This window comes from Hyperolius riggenbachi, chromosome 11 (genome assembly GCF_040937935.1).
Source record: "Hyperolius riggenbachi isolate aHypRig1 chromosome 11, aHypRig1.pri, whole genome shotgun sequence".
Classification (NCBI taxonomy): domain Eukaryota; kingdom Metazoa; phylum Chordata; class Amphibia; order Anura; family Hyperoliidae; genus Hyperolius; species Hyperolius riggenbachi.
The window spans coordinates 193,435,750-193,453,503 of NC_090656.1; the positions used below are offsets into that span (position 1 = coordinate 193,435,750).

Consider the following 17,754-nt stretch of genomic DNA (forward strand, 5'->3'; position numbering starts at 1 on the left):
ACAGCTGGGGCAGCCAGGACACTTGCATTGCGGTTCGGTGGGGGTTTGTAGGTTCATGGAGGGCAAAATCTAAGATGCCAGGATATCTGTGCCTATAGGCTCCTGGGATGTAAATCCCGGCCTGCCCCTCCCCCAAATGTTGTGTTCCCCTCCTCAGATCAGCACAATCCATAAACTTCCAGAGTGCACCTGAAAACTTTTGGAAACAGAGCTTTCTGTCATGCTGCCCCTACCCTATGGAACTTCCTACCACACCCAGTAAACATAGCACGACCCTGGAGTTATTCAAATTCAGACTGACAAGCTACCTGTTTAGCCTGGCATTTTCGGACTTGTAGAATTCTTCCTCTGTACCACAATTTACCATTCAATCAATTACTGGTCTGAGCCATGCTTATGCGATTTAAATCCTACTGGAGAAAAGCACTTTACAAATGTTGTTGTTGTTCTATTGTAACCAGTGCTAGTGCCCCGTCACATGGTAAACAGTGAAACCCTTATTTGCCCCACATCTCTCCTTAATTTCTTTTCCATTATAGTGCCACCCACCCATAATACTTATATTTCCTATTAAGCACCCCTTACTATGTGCTGTCCATGAAATGCGGAGTAATACAGCTACCAACTAAGCAAAGCTGACATGACTAGCTTTCCGGCATAGCCATGTGTTGTCATCTAACCAGGGCTGTGGCGTGGAATTGGTACAAAAATCATCCCACTCTGACTCCAGGTACCCAAAATTGCTCTGACTCATTGACTCCACAGTTGTTTCTTATAGAAAGGACTACAAAAAGAGATGTTAGGACAATCTTGCAGCACAAAACTTGGTACAACTTTATTGGCACAAACACAAAAAATAAAAAATTAGCACATCCATAAAAACGTTTTAACGGTAAAAACAATCTCCATGAACCATAGAAAAAAACACTGTCATGAGACTGATATTATGATCTTGCTTGATGTGGTAAATAATTGATTCAAGCAACGACACATGTTCGTTTCGGGTTATTGTGTGGCCTTCATCAGGCCGGAGTATACATAAGTAATTCTATAGGGCCCAGTCAGCTACAGAAACCAGAACACAGAAAAGGAAAAATCAGCATCTGCACCAACCAGATGCAATCACACAATCCCAATGGCCGGCGATAAGAAATAGCCATGCAGCTATACAGGAAGTATCCTTGATTCCACAGCCCTGCATCTAACATCGAGGGGTATAAAATGACTACTTGAAAGGTGCACACCTCCACATATGCCCTCGGCATCAGTGTTGCACATGGGTAGAGAGGGTACATTTGGATTCAATGCTGAGTTTTGGCTTCGTGGTTCATGATCAAAACATTTTCTGATTCCACTACCCTAACACCTTATATCATAATTTACACCTAACTGATGCTATCCTTTCTCTCTCTTTGGGTTCAGTACCCAGTTCAACTGGTGTTGAGTCACTATCCTCTGGTTGGCATAAGTGTCTGGATTTCCCCATAGGACACTATTGCACATACAACACCTCGGAGAATTGAGGCTGTAATTGCCGCAAAAAGGTAGACCTACACCATAAAAGCGGAATGAAACCCAGCATTTTTTCTTTGCTCTAATAGATTATTTACAGCATCTTATATACAACCAGCATTTTTTTACTAGAGCAGCATTCAAAGAGTTAAACACAGGCCTTAAGGTGCGTACACACGCACTACTGCCGCCAATGACGGGTCCATCAGACCCTCCCGCTGGGCGGACGTTCAGCCGACAGTAGCCTGTGTGTATGCGCTGTCGGCTGACTGACAAGGCTGTTTCTGAACAATCCGCTCAGGGAAAGCTGGACAAATCCCAACTAGATATAATTGTATCAAGTGAGAAATGTAAACAAACACTTCTCTGACAGTGCAAACTCTCCTGAAGACAGTGAGACAATCAGAAAGCATTTCTGATTACGCTGGAAGATGAATAAAGCAGTTATGAATAAAATGCAAAGTCAGCTTTCAGAGCAAAAAAAGTGTACTTTGGGAACTTATAATTTCTAAGTAAATAATAATACTTATGCACAAAAGCAAATATGATAACTGTATGGCATATAAAAAGTAGGAAAACATGTTTTTATTGAATATTATGTCAGGGTTTTATACTGCTTTTGTTGATTTTCAAGGTGTTTCCATTATTCTGTCCAACCCCTGTACATGCACACACGTGAGTAGTGGGCCAGGCTCAGAGCCCTGTCACCTGGGGACCTGCAATTAGACTTCAGTGCATTTTAATGGAACTGCCAGCAAAAGCAACTAGTTGCTATGATTTTTCTGTGTTTGTTAACCCGGGTTAGAGGCGCCCAAGATGGTTGGTGTGGAAATCGACAATAAAATATGAAGAGGTAGCTTACCAGAATGAAGTGGTCTAAGCTTGTGTTCTGAATTAGTAATTTTATTGCACGATAAAAAAGACAACGCATTTCACAGGCTAAACACCCACTTCCTCAGGTCGATAAAGTGCCTGTAGCGATAGATACATAGTACTCACAACTTCATCCTCCTATGCGTACCTAAAATATTTAGTATGAATGCTAAAAACATATGTATATAAAAGGTAACTTTTATATACACAGATGTTTTAGCATCATAGCAACTATCTGAATCAATGTAGTGTGCAAGAGGCCTTAACCACTTAAGCCTATCTGGACAAACATTCTCATCCAGATAGGCTGCGCGCACTCCCGCGGGCCTCGCGCACTCCCGCGCATGCTCCCGCCGCCGGCTGTTAGCATAGCGATCAATGAATGGGATTATAGATCCCATTCATTGATCGAAGCCCCCCGCAGAAAAACCGACAGCCTCTTGGCAGAGGCTGCTGTATTTCTGAGTCACAAGAAGTTTCCCGTCCTCCTATTTGGGTGTGGGTGTACCGGGACAAATGGGAAAATAAAATACATGGGTTTTAATTACAGTAGCATGTATGAATTTCGAACTATAATGGCCAAAAACTGAGAAATAATGATTTTTTTTTCCATTTCTTTCTTAATATTCCTGTTAAAATGGATTTAGAATAAATTAATTCTTAGCAAAATTTATCACCCAAAGAAAGCCTAATTGGCGGAAAAAACAAGATATAGATCAATTCATTATGATGAGTAGTGATAAAGTTATTGGCAAATGAATGGGAGGTGAAAGTTGCTCAGATGCAAAAAATAAACAACCCTGTGGGCTTAAGTGGTTAAAGGAGAACTTTAGTGAGAGGTATATGGAGGCTGTCATATTTATTTCCTTTTAAGAAATACCAGTTGCCTGGCAGCCCCGCTAAAGTAGTGGCTGAATAACACCAGAAATAAGCATGCAGATAATCTTGTCAGTTCTGACAATAATGTCAGAAACACCTGATATGCTAACAAGGGGAAAACAACTTGCCCTGATTGGTGGACTACTATGGCTCTTTGTGACAGGTGTAGTGCGTTTTAGAGCAGCTCCCTTAACTGGGTGGCGCCAGTGACTAATAAAAAAAAGACACAAGAGGGAGGGGGAGGGGAGCGCTCCAATAGTGCATTAACCTTTCTACAAATAAATACATTTTATGATATTGCACTTACTATTTTCATATGTCAAAAGTGCTCATCAAGCGGCCTCCAGCGGGTCCTCTCTGGCTGCTACAAGCCTGACCAGGGCTGACAGCGCGATGGAGTGTAGAGAGAGACACGTCTCACTGGCATGCAACCAACCTGAGAAGGATATGTTGCGTGCTTGTTTCAGGTGTGATTCAGACACTACTGATGCATGGAAGATCAGCAGGACTGATGCATGAAAGATTAGTTGCTGGGCAACTGGTATTGTTTGCTGCCCCCTGCAGGCTGCTTAAACTGCACCAATAACACATCGATTTATTAACCCTTAAAATGAAAAAAAAATGAGGGAACTCAGGCAACTTATAAGTAAGAATAGTACTGTATGTTCACATGTTTATCTAATCATGCCCAGTGTTCTCCCCAGAAATTTTTACCAGCTGGGTGGCATGAAATAGTAGCCGGGTGGCATGAAAAAGTAACCGGGTGGGGCAAGATAAGAGAATGCAGGGCCGGTGCGTCTGTGAGCAACTGTGCTTATAGGATAGCAGGAGGTGAGCCAATGACATCCGGGTGCTTACCAAAACTAGCCGGGTGGAGCACCCGGCTAAAAGAGCCTGGGGAGAACACTGATGCCACATGTACCTTCAGGCATCCTTTAATATTAACTGAAGCTTTGTCTTTTATGTTTTCCCTTTTAGAGTCCATGTCCTCCACAATGGAGGCTGAAGCAGATTCAGCAGCAGAAATGAACGGTCAGGAGGAGGCGGACAGCGATGGGGAAGACAGCGCCAGCCAGTCGGACTCCGAGGAGGAGAGCTCTGGTTTGTATCTAGCAAACAGTTGATTAGCTTTGCTCATGGAGATTTGTTCCTTTTCACTTGCGTAAATGTTACCAAACACTTCTCGGCTTAGGGCTGAACGGTTTTGCAGATTTAAACCGAAACCGCGATTCCTGTGAAGACGATCTGGTGATCATCAGTGGTTGCGGTTTTCCCGGCGCCCGATGTTCTCTCTGTGCTGTTCCATATGGCACCACCCACCGTTGCGCCGTCATACGGAAGAAGAGCCAGTGATTGGCAGAAGCTGTGACTACGCAGAGCGTATTGCTGATTGCTTATGAGCCGGGCAGCGGGGGGCAGATCCACTCGAGTCTAGAGCGGCACACAGCTTCACCAATCGCTGGATAGAGATGATATGACGGTGGCAGCTCCGCCTACCGCCGTCATCATACCATCGCTATCCAGCAATTGATGAAGCTGTGTGCCACTCTGGACTCGAGTTGATCCGCCTCTCGCTGCTCCTACTCGTAAGCAATCAGCAATACGCTCTGAGTCCGCCGCACATTAACTGTTCAGCTGCCAGGCCAGCGGCATCACAAAAGGCTCCGCCGCCGACCTTCATACCTCTGTAAGGCCTGCATTACTCTGCTCAGCTCCATGGACTCACACAGTCCCCGCCAGTGCTAGGCTCCACCCCCACCCTCATACACTCCAGGTCATGTCCAGAGTGTTCAGCCCCCTGTCAGCAACATCACAGACCCCGCCCCGATACACTGGCTATGCATGCATCCAGTGACTATATCATCACAGTGAAAGTATTAAAATCACATTATGTAATAAAATAAATGGTGAGGCCGGGCAAAAAATAGAAATTTCTGACAGAAATCGTGCAATTACAATCACTTTCCTAAAATCGTTCAGGCCTATAACATGTTGATGTAGCTGGATGGACTGAACAGCAACTTGTCCAACCAAACTCCTCCCCCACTCCATCATAGTTACATAGTTTGGTTAAAAAAAGACATCTGTCCATCAAGTTCAACCAGCAGAAATAACTAGTTGGGTGCATCACTGTCCTGCACCCTCACATATCCCAGTTGATCGAGGCAAATGAAAAAAAAAACTTACAAGGGTTAAGCCTATTAACCTATAAAGGAAAAAAATAATCCTGACTCCAGGGGACAGTTAGATAAAATCCCTGGATCAACTCTGCTGGGAGTTACCTTGTAATTATAGCCGTGGATCGTCTTCAATGCAAGGAATGCATCCAAGCCACCTTTAAATGCAAATATTGAATAACAACCCATAGCTGTATTATTAGACAAGGGCCTCACCCCCAGGAAGTAGCCAGGGAGGAGTTTGGGAGAGGGCACCAAACGCTATTTTCCTGTGAATCAATTTCTCCTAAATAGCTACATCTCGGGGTAGGCGAGTTCTCCACGCCGATCTGCTGCACTCACTGCAGATTCCCCCCGGCGACTATACTGACCCAGTCTCGGGATTAATGTTCACAGCATTTTTTATTTATTTTTTTGCACCTCGAGCCTGGGTCGGAAATACCACCAAGGAAGTTAAAGGGAGCATGAAGCGAGAAGTATGTGGAGGTTGCCATATTAATTTCCTTTCAAACAATACCAGTTACCTGGCAGTCCTGCTGGACTATTTAGCTTTATTATGTCTGAATCACTCTAGAAACAAGCATGCAGCTATTCTTGTCTGCTGCATGCTTGTTCAGGGTCTCTGGTGAAAAGTATTAGAGTCAGAAAATTAGCAGGAAAGCCAGGCAACTGGTATAGCTTAAAGTGAACCTAAACAAAGAAAGAGTTTCACTAACCTGGGGCTTCTACCAGCCCCCTGCAGCCGCCCTGTGTCCTGCAACAATCCTCTGGTCCCTTGAAGCGGCTAAGTTTTTTTGTTTTGGAGTGACTGGCCAATCGATGCCCAGTGGGAGAAAATCCTGTACTGCACCTGCATAGTACGCTCCTGGCAACGTGAACGAGGATGCGAGCAGCCAGGGCCGCGCAGGTGCACTGGCCATCGACTGTCCAGTCACTCCAAAATGAAACTTGGCCGCAGTGGGCTACTGGAGGTAGGTGCAGGCACAGGGAGGCTGCAGGGGGCTGGTAGAAGCCCCAGGTAAGCGAAATGTTTTTTATCATTTCGGTTTACCGTAGGTTTACTTTAATCAATACCAGTTGAAATATATATGACAGCCTCCATATACATCTCGCTTCAGGTTTCCTTTAAGGACAAAAATTGCAGCCCTAGCTTGGCTGTAGTGTTTACATCCACAATCATGCACTCGCTCCAATACTTTTTTATATAAAGTACAGCTTGTATTTATTTAAAAACAAGCTCTTGATGTGTGTGAGTGTACATGCCATACTATGGGGAAGTGTAGACTGGGCAGTGTTTTGTGTTGTCGTCAACTTAGGTTTGGGTTCCTTTTCCAGGTGTGCACAGGTGAAAAGTGAATGGGACAGCCGCGCGTTTTTGTAAAATCTGCGTGCAGCATGCGTTCCCGGACCGCACAGGTCCGGATTGCATGCAGTGTGAACATCAGACAGTGCAGTCTATGCACTGTCTGATGTCGTGCGTGTCTGCCTCCTGCACGCGTTTCCAAAACGCGGCTGGAAACGCGTGCAGTCTGAACGGGCCCTAAGGCTGCTTTCTCAGTGAGAGGTTACAGGCTCATGTTACAGCAGCTTGTAACAGCAGCCAGCAATGAAAAATCACAGGGCATATGTTCCGTTAGAGTATACTGCATGAGTCCGCTATTGTTCCTAGCCACATGGCTAATTAATAGTCACTGCACAGTAATGTTGTCCATTAGGATCTTTTTTGTGAGTGGAATCATCAGGAAGCAGGGAGGATATGACATCACAATTGGCTTCATAGGAGACAGACAAACATGGAACCTGCCATGAGCTGTCAGGAGCATCATTCTCTGCAAATACTATATAAAAATTCTGTGAAATCCAAACGTGGACAGAGAAATGCATATGTAATGTAAGTACAGCCAATGTTTAGCTACTGATATATGTGTTTTTTTTCTCTGAGACCCTATACCTAACAGCTCCTCTTTAAGGATTGGGGTAGCTAAAAACTATGCCTAAGGGCCTGTTTTCACGACACCTGAATAAGGCAGAATCTGCAGCCTTTTCATGCATGCGAGAGGAACGGGGCAACGCTGCCTATTAGCGGCATGCTGCGGATTAGAGCCGAATCCCTATAGCCGTGTGATTCGGGCTGCAGTTTCACAGCAGGACGGGAGCCACAGCTTCTAGCGGAAATAAGCCCTTAGAGCTCGTTTTGTACTATGGGCGATTTGCAATATTTCCCCACAGGCAAATTTGGAAGGGGATCGCAGCATATTGACATTTCATAGGCCACTTCCGATATTGGATGTGGGTTAACACACATAGTGCGGCAGCATTTCTACATTCCAGAGGCTTCCCTCTGCATAGGTAAGCAGCTAACGCTTCATTTCTTCCGCCTCAGCTTCTCTTTAAATGATTGAATGCATGGATCTTGCGACAAGACACCGAGGGCACAGATTGCTTTGACAGTGGCTGATTACTGATCTGTCAGTTGTGTGTTATAATGAATTCTGGACTGAAGTATGCTTTATAGCAGGGCTGTGGAGTCGGAGTCGTGGAGTCGGGCAATTTTGGGTGCCTGGAGTCGGAGTCGGGAAAAAATGCACCGACTCCGACTCCTAATGAATTTGTAACTGTAATTAAAATAGAAAATATGATAAAATGTTCTATTTCTCAGATAATAGTCATTAAAAATAATGTATATATACAGTATATATACAGTAATAGCTGTGCTTAGTCCACAAAAATGAAATAAACCAGTCAAAATTAGTTACTTGTGCTGCTTCAATAAAGCAGTCCCCGTATTTTTAAGGTCAGATATACATATCTGATTGTGACTGTATATATGATGTGTACACAGGAATCTCTTATATATACTAAATAACATCTATGCTGTAAGAATAAAGCCTGATGTGTAGCCGTGTCACTAATAGAGATGGTCAACGAGATGGAAATAATTCTGCATTGATGCTGATTTATGCAAATGTATGCACTCCCTTTGCTGATGAAGTCAAATAATGTGATATGTTATTAAAATTTGGTTTGGTGACTAAAAATTAAAGGGTAACTGAAACGGATGAAAAGTAAAGTTTTATACATACCTGGGGCTTCCTCCAGCCCCCTTCAGGCTAATCAGTCCCTTGCTGTCCTCCACCACCCGGATCTTCTGCTATGAGTCCTGGTAATTCAGCCAGTCAGCGCTGTCCGGCCGCATGCCGCTCCCACAGCCAGGAACATTCTGCACCTGCGCAATAGTGCTGCACAGGTGTAGTATGCTCCTGGCGGCGGAGTGTGTGCATGCGCACTACGCCTGACTGGCTCAAGTACCTGGACTCATAGCAGAAGATCCAGGTGGTGGAGGAGGACATAGAGGGACTGATTATCCTGAAGGCGGCTGGAGGAAGCCCAAGGTATGTATAAAACTTTAATTTCATCTGTCTCAGGTTTACTTTGTTACACAGTAGTACTATACTCTACATATGCACTCCCCACAGAGCTGCAGGGAATCCACTGAGAATGCTGTGCACGTTGAACACAGAGGTGTTGTCTGTTTACAATCTCCTCATTCCCCTGCAGAGTACCTGCACATCATTCTTACATGTATCCACACTTACATTGCCTAGGTCCTGATAGATGTTCTTTGTTCCGGTTTGTACCTTTTACAAGTACTCTTACCAAGGACTAGTTTTAGTCTAAAGGGAATAAATATAGTAGTCTACATATCCTTCTCACTTCAGTTGTCTTGTAAAATTCCTAAGCGTTGGCAGTTAAGAGACGAATTTCATGTTACATACTTTTAATCAACAAAATTGTAATATGCAAATTAGAGGAGTCGGAGTCGTGGAGTCGGAGGAATCCTAAACTGAGGAGTCGGAGTCGGTGGATTTTTGGACCGACTCCACAGCCCTGCTTTATAGTTTACCAGAGCTGGATTAAACAAAATGTTTTATACATACCTGCAGCTTCCTCCAGCCCCATATGCACTAATTGCTCCAACGATGCCGTCCTCAGTCTTCTCGCAGCTCCGATACCGAGTCCCCGCACTTCCGTCAGTCGGAGCCAGTCTGACGTAAGTGACGTGCGCTGTTTGCGTATCTCTGCAGCAGCCACTGGAGAGATACGTAGAGGGCGCACTTCTCCTGCATAGACTGGCCCGACTGATGGAAGTGCGGGGACCGGGTATCGGAGCTGCGGGAAGACGGAGGACGGCATAGTGGGAGCAATCTGTGCATATGGGGCTGGAGGAAGCCGCAGGTATGTATAAAACGTTTTGTTTAATCCAGCTCTGTGTCCCTTTAAAGGAAATCCAAGTAAAAGAAAAAAAATCAGTTCATCTTAACTGAGGCTTCTTGCAGACCCCCACAGTCAACCTGTGCCCTCTTCGTCCTTCCAAGACCCTCCGGCCAGCAGCAGCGACCCCCTAGAAGTTCAAGGGGTTCTGCGCATGCGAAGCACGGGAAAATCATTACTACGCATTCGCAAAATGTCTAATAGTTGCAGCAGAAGGAGAGAATCGGGGCACCAGCTGAGTTTCAGATCACCACTTTCTTTCATCCGCATGCAAAAAATCAGTTGCCTGACAGCCGTTTCGCGAGCCTGACTCGCTTCCTTAGAGATCGTGGTCTCTGAAGAAGTGAGTCTGGGTCGCGAAACAGCTGTCAGGCCACTGATTTTTTTGCATGCGGATGAAAGAAAGTGGTGATCTGAAACTCAGCTGGTGCCCGGATTCGTTTCTACTGCTTCAACAATTGGACTATGCATTTCAGTCTGGAGGCACATTGCCCCCCTCCCCTTCCCATTCCCTGCCAGTCCATCATCTAGTGCCGACCTTATCCTTTACTATTTTTGGCATGCGCAGAATGTCCTGACATAGGGAGCTCGATCAGAATGCACACTGCTCGGCGCCGCGCATGCACAGTAGCCTCCAACTGGCCACGAAGCTGCTCTAAGTGAATGTATGTACTAGAATTAGATGCTTACCTTGCTACTAGGAAACAGGGTTGGGCTCACGAGTAAATACGAGTGCTTACTCGTGATTCAAATAAGCCTTAATTGCTGCCTTAATTGCTGCGCCTGGATTACAAGGGGTTAGTTACCCATAATTCCGCTGTCCGCCCAGCATTCCAAACAGCTTGCACGCTTCCTATTGGTCACGTCGCAAGCCTCACCATGGCGCACTTCCTCCTTCAAGCGGGAAGGTGGAGGTGCACCGTGGTGAGGCTTGCAATGCGACCAATAGGACACGTGCAAGCTGTTTGGAACGCAGGGCGGACAGTGAAGTTATGGGTAACTAACGCCGTGTAATCCAGGAGAGGCAATTAAGGCACATTTGAATCACTCGTATTTACTCATGAGCCCATCCCTGCTAGGAAACTTAGATAGCGAGACAGGTCGTCTTGATGCGCGCTCTACCTCCTGTAGTGCCTGCCTTGGTCGCTGCCATAGACGTGATGTTATTACGTCTATAGCGGCGCAGCGGGGGTTATAATCGGATAGCCGACCTCTGAATTGCTTGTCCCTCCAAGTTACTATGGCTCGGAGGGGGAATAGTATTTAACACCGGCTGGAATTTACAGCCGTACGGGACCTACTCCTTCATAGTGCAGAAGATTCCTGGATCCTCTGATGCCTCACCATTCCTCTGCTGGAAGTGGAACCCTCTAAACATATTGGACAAGAGCTTGGCCAGAAGAAGTAATGGTCGGCTTGAGAAGGATCTAGGAAGCCATCCAGAGGCTTTCCACTACTAAGGTAAGTATCCTGAGCTTACCCTCCCCCTGGTCACAGGCTTTCTTCAAAAGTTGTATTTACAAAGTGTATTGGCGAGTCACCCTGCCCGGGGCGACCCAGAACTACGGCTCCGCCCCCGACTTGTTCTAGGGAAGTCCGTGCTGCCCGGAGCAGGAGGCTCCCGACATTGGCACTCCATGCATGTCACACGCTGGACAGTTAGAGAGGATCCCAGAATGCCAGCCATGAGAAGGAGGGCCATGCCAGCTAGGAAAATGGATGAGCCCAGCTTGCCAGCCCAGAAGAGAGTCGCTGAACCCGACATGCCAACCCTGAAGGGTTGCACAGTAAAGGAGGAGAACACTGAGTCCATCATGCCGGCCAGGAAGAGGAAGGCAATGCGTAAGCATAAAACACCGGCTGCCGTGACTGAGAAGAAGATTGGTGAGCCCGATGTGCCAGCTGACTCTGAGAAGGCAGCAGAAGCGATCAGTGACCACGACGACGCGTCAGAGAAGAAGCTGCAGCGCGACGCGTTAGTAGCAGCAGTAGAGCAGTGGCGGAGCATCGATAGCCGCGCGCTGAGTCTACTGCACCTCCTGGGTGAGAAATGGGTGGGGACGCTAGAGGGCGCATGCGCGATGTGTTCGGGCATGCTGGAGAGCTGCGGAGTGATGCTCCTCCAGGAGTTCAGCTTCCTCTGGCTCAGCTGCTCTGATGAGAGCAGCATCTAATCCCCCATCAGTCTTGTGTTTTCTGCTGAAGAGGTGTTCAGCAAGATCTGACAGCCTGAACTTCTGTCATTTACAAGCAGTCATCAGCACCACTGATGATTTGGACACGTTTTTTAGTTTAATGCTTCGCATGTGGTTTTAACCACTTGAGGACCACAGTGGTTAACCCCTCTAAAGACCAGACTCTTTCATAATTGGCCACTGCAGCTTTAAGGCCAAGCTGCAGGGCAGCACAACACAGCACACGAGTGATTTCCGCCCCCTCCCCCTTTTCTCCCCACCAACAGATCTCTCTGTTGGTGGGAGCTGATCGTCCCCCCAGTGTTTATTTATTTTTTTATCTAAATATTTATGTTGTAATTTTTATAAAAAAAAATGTAGTATTTCCCTTTTTTTTTCTTAATCCCCTCCCTCCCCCCAGCCGGCCAATCCTGGCGATCGGCTGTCATAGGCTTCTGCCTATGAGAGCCGATCGCTCTCTTGTCCCCCAGGGGGACAGCCGTGTCACACTGCTGGCCCCAGTGCAGCGCTGCACTGTGTAAATAGACAGCGATCACGCCATCTAACAGTCTCCCGAGCGGCAATAGCCGCTCTGAGACTGAAGACGGGGCGGAGCTCCGCCCCCGAGAAGGAGATCGCGCGCGATCTCCTTCAGTAGCCGGCTCCAGCACCTGACGCCAATTGGCGTTAGGCGGTCCTGGGGCTGCCGCCGCGGCTAAGCCCATTGCGTGGAGCAGTCTTAGGGTAGTTAAAGTGTAAAAAGGGAACCTAAACCGAAATGTAAAAAAAAGTTTCACTTACCTGGGGCTTCTACCAGCCGTCCTGTGCCCACGCCGTCTCTGTACGATAATCCGGTCCCCCGCCACGGCTAAGTTTTGTTTTTGAGCAACTGGCCAGTGCACCTGCGTGGCCCTGGCCGCGTGTGTCCTTGCTCAAGTCGCTGGGAGCATACAGCGCAGGCCCAGTAAGAGATTTTCTCCTATTGTGCAGTTCGCTGATGGCAACGTGAGCGAGGACGTGTGTAGCCAAGGCCGTGCAGGCGCACTGGCCAGTCGCTCAAAAACAAAACGTAACCGCGGTGGGGGACCGGAGATGGCACAGGGCAGCTGCGGGGGGCTGGTAGAAGCCCCAGGTAAGTGAAACGTTTTTTTTTTCATGTCGGTTTAGGTTCCCTTTAAACTTTTATACAATATTGTAACATTTAACCAGGGCTGTGGCGTTGGTACAAAAATCATCCCACTTCTCAGTTTATGAAACCCCCGACTCCAGGTCACCAAAATTGCTCCGGCTCTTCGACTCCGACTCCACAGCCCTGCATTTAACAACAAAAATATGTAATAAAATAAGTATTGTCGATTTCGATGACAGCTTTGTTTGTATCTCCGAAACATTGTAACTCAAGTTGTTTTGTGTGTGAGGGACACAGCAGTTGCAAAGTCTAACTGACAAAATAGTATGCAAGTGATTAGGGAGGCCGGCTGGTATCTTACTATTTTGGCAGTTAAACTGCTGTTCAGGAAATGCTGTTGAAAACAATGAAAGAAACCCTGAGAATCCCCCATGAAGAAATGGACTGGCCCAAAACCTGTTGGTTCTGTCAGATTTTAACTACCTACTTTTTTCGCGATAGTGACCACTCCAGCGGAAAAAGTAAGCAATTAAAAATCTGGCTGAACCGACAGGTTTTGGACTAATCCATTACCTCATGGGGGAGTTCTCAGGGTGTTTTTTTTTTGTTTTCAAAAGTATTTCCTGAACAGAAGTTGATAAATGTAACTGCCAAAATAGTGTGCGAGTAAGTAGGGAGGCTTTCTGGTATCTTACTATTTTGGCAGTTCAAATGCCATTCAGGAAATGCTTTTGAAAACAAAGAAAACCCTGAGATTCCCCCATGAGGAGATGGACTAGTCCAAAACCTGTCAGATTTTAACTGCTTACTTTCTTTTCGCTGGGGTGGTCCTATTGCTTTGAATATAGATGGCTAGTCTGCAGACTATTTGAGCAATACATATACCAGGCTGGTTTTATCCTTGAGCTATATACTCCAATGGGTCACATATGATTTGCCATTGACAGGAGGGACTGTTTTATCCAACGACTGATTACTGCAATATTGCTTAAATCCTGGCACACACTTTCAATTAGGATTGGCCAATTACTGAACAATTTTACCACCCCATGTGGTGTGAGGTTTACCCACAGAGACTGCTCATAATTATTCAATATTTGTTGGCCCTCATACTACAGGGAGGTGGTAAATTTGGTGGGTGATTGGCCAATCATAATTGCAAGTGTGTACCAGGCTTTAGATATTTACTGTATGAAAGCTTCTGAGCTTTGTCTAACTTTGGGTAACTGACTAGATTTGTTCTAATTTTATATATGTGAAGATTTTATACTTATTGCCTCCTAGGTGTTTGGGTTGAAACTAATTTCTCAGCAAAGGGAATCTTCTAGATTGCTTTGGACAAGGCTTATCTTCTATGTGCACAAGGCATTCGTTGAGAAGAGGGAGGCAATTAGGCAAACCACTGCTGTCTATGGGGCTGCAGAAAGCATACATATTAGTATGCCACCGATGAGCTGGGCGCAGGGTGACCCGAATGATGGCTCGCCCTGCTGCCGCTGAAATTACCGGCGACGTTAAATACTATTACCCCTCCGAGTCGTAGCAACTTGGAGGGGGATGTAATTTAGGGTCTGGCAATTGCTGAATCCCCGAATTACACTTGCACAGGGTGCAGAGTATAGCACTAGTGCTATAGCGGCGCCCAACTTCTAGTTCCTGCAACCACCGTATAAGCCTGCGGAGAATTCACCGTCCCCGCCTGGCGCACCAGGTCCTGCTGGATACTGGGACCTCTGCTGTAGTTCAATACACTTTCCAGAAAACTGTAAAGATATTACCTCCAAAAGAGGTCTGACTGATTGAAGGGTGGGGCGGAGGCACCCAAAATATATCAGTGTTAAAACAGAACGTGTAAAGGAGAGAAAATTGCTTACCTCTTCAAAAGATATAGACACCGGTTCAACTGGAAAAATATTTGTTCAAAAAATTGACCACGCATTTGTGGGTCATGGCCCGCTTCCTCAGGCAGGCCAATATAAAATTGTTGTAAATTTTTTGAATAAATATTTTTCCACTTGAGCTGGTGTCTGTATCTTCTGAAGAGGTAAGCAATTACCTCTCATTTACACTTTAAAGGGAACCAGAGATGAAAAAATAAAGATTTTATACATACCTGGGGCTTCCTCCAGCCCCATATGCGCTGATCGATCCCACGCCGCCATCCTCCGCTGCCCGCAGCTACGAGAACCGGCTCCCCGCTGTTCCGTCAGTCGGAGCCAGTCTAAGCGTAGCAGAAGTGTGCTCTTTGCGTATCTCTGCAGCAGTGTATGGAGAGATACGTAGAGGGCGCACTTCTCCTGCGTAGCTGGCTCCCATGATGTCAGCGACGGGAGCCGGTTCTCGTAGATGCAGTATGGGGCTGGAGGAAGCCCCAGGTATGTATAACTTCTTTTTCATTTTTTCATCTAGGGTACATCTCTGGTTCCCTTTAAGATTTAACACCCAGATCCGAGACCCAACCCTTTTTTCATTGGTCTGCTGAGTCACGTGATGTGAGTCACGTGATGAAGAACAGGCAATTGGTAGATAGCAGTATGGATAGGAATATTGTGTAACATTGCAGCCAGTTACTGTTCAGTTTCACAAAAATTCACATTGTTCTGATCCGCTGCAATGTGAAGTTTCTTCTCAATAAACTGAATCTGCACAAATATGTCAAATATTCAGTCTAATCTTTCTAGCACAGCTGATTGATAAAAAAAAATCCTTCCGATGCTTCAAATCAATCATTTCACGTTGCGCTAGTGGTCTCGCTCACTTTGATTTGTGCCAGTTGGATGTATCCAGCTGACTGTTCTGCACATGGCCCAGCCCCCACAAGAAAGGCTGAGGCTTCTGTCATTTCCCTCACTATAGCCCTAATCTCTTCTCTTGGCAGATATGGATGATCTGGATTGTGAGCGGCGGAGGAATGAATGTCTTGATGAGATGAGTCAGTTGGAAAAGCAGTTCACCGAAGTAAAGGAAAAGTAAGTATTGTCACTGCTTTGGGGACTTGTGCATGTTCCACATATATTCCTTATCTCCCATTTCCTCTTCTAAGTTCTAACTTAGTAAGTAATGTGAAAGTTAAAGAGACACTGAAGCGAAAAAAAATATTATGATATTATGATTTGTATGTGTAGTACAGCTAAGAAATAAAACATTAAGATCAGATACATCAGTCTAATTGTTTCCAGTACAGGAAGAGTTAAGAAACTCCAGTTGTTATCTCTATACAAAAAAGCCATTATCTCTACGACTTTCAAAGTCGTGGAGAGGGCTGTTTTCTGACTTTTATTATCTCAACTGTTAGTTAACTATTTACTTTTCCTCTGGCAGAGGAGAGGTCATTAGTTCACAGACTGCTCTGAAAGAATCATTTTGAATGCTGAGTGTTGTGTAATCTGCACATATTAGAGAATGATGCAATGTTAGAAAAAACACTATATACCTGAAAATAAAAATATGAGAATATTTTCTTTGCTGCTAATCTTCTAGTTATTATTCATAGTACACAACCAATTCATTATATCATATATTTTTTTCGCTTCAGTGTCTCTTTAATGGACCACTATGAAAATCATAAACTGTAAAATCATGTAAACACATACAAATAAGAAGTACATTCCTTTCAGAGTAAAATGAGCCATAAATTAATTTTCTCCTATGTTGCCGTCACTTACAATAGGCAGTATCTGACAGGTTTTGGTCTAGCCCATCTCCAAATGTGGGACTCTAATGGTTTTCTTTATTTTCAGAAGCACTTGGTGAATAGCAGTTGCTCCATCTAATTAACCACTTCCCGACCGCCTAACGCACAGGGGCGGCCGGGAAGTGGAGCCCGCAAGGACCAGCTCACCCACAGAGGCGGCGCTCCTTTTAGGGGCATGGGCGGAGCGATCGAGTCATCCGTGACGCGATCCTCCGCCGGCGCCTGACTCCGCTCACCCGCCGCAACATCCCGCCGGCCATACGGAAGCGCCGGCGGGATGTTAACCCCACGATCGCCGCAAACAAAGTGTATAATACACTTTGTAATGTTTACAAAGTGTATTATACAGGCTGCCTCCTGCCCTGGTGGTCCCAGTGTCCGAAGGACCACCAGGGCAGGCTGCAGCCACCCTAGTCTGCACCCAAGCACACTGATCTCCCCCCCCCCCCCTGCCCCCTGATCTCCCCCCCCCCTGCCCCCTGATCGCCCACCCCCCAGACCCCTGTTTACACCCAATCACCCCCCTAATCACCCATCAATCACTCCCTGTCACTATCTGTCAACGCTATTTTTTTTTAACCCTAAACTGCCCCCTGGGGACTCCTGATAACCCCCCCACACCCTTCAGATTCTCCCCAGACTGCCCCCCCCCCCTGTGTACTGTATACCTCTATCCCCCTGATCACCTGTCAATCACCCATCAATCACCCCCTGTCACTGCCACCCATCAATCAGCCCCTAACCTGCCCCTTGCGGGCAATCTGATCACCCACCCACACCAATAGATCGCCCGCAGATCCGACGTCAGATCACCTCCCAAGTGCAGTGTTTACATCTGTTCTCTACCCTAAACACCCACTAATTACCCATCAATCACCCCCTATCACCACCTGTTACTGTTACCCATCAGATCAGACCCTAATCTGCCCCTTGCGGGCACCCAATCACCCGCCTACACGCTCAGATTGCCCTCAGACCCCCCCTTATCAATTCGCCAGTGCATTAGTTACATCTGTTCTTCCCTGTAATAACCCACTGATCACC

General features: G+C 46.2%; 1 protein-coding gene across 1 annotated transcript in view; it reads left to right on the plus strand.

Annotated features, from left to right (window-relative positions):
* Window positions 1-17,754, plus strand: part of BRMS1 (BRMS1 transcriptional repressor and anoikis regulator) — a 77,871-nt gene that overhangs the window by 1,126 nt on the left and 58,991 nt on the right. The window contains exons 2-3 of the mRNA XM_068261108.1: window positions 4,243-4,365; window positions 15,895-15,985. Of these exons, the coding sequence (XP_068117209.1) occupies window positions 4,248-4,365; window positions 15,895-15,985 (209 nt within the window). The 5' untranslated portion in view covers window positions 4,243-4,247. The remainder of the gene's footprint in view (window positions 1-4,242; window positions 4,366-15,894; window positions 15,986-17,754) is intronic.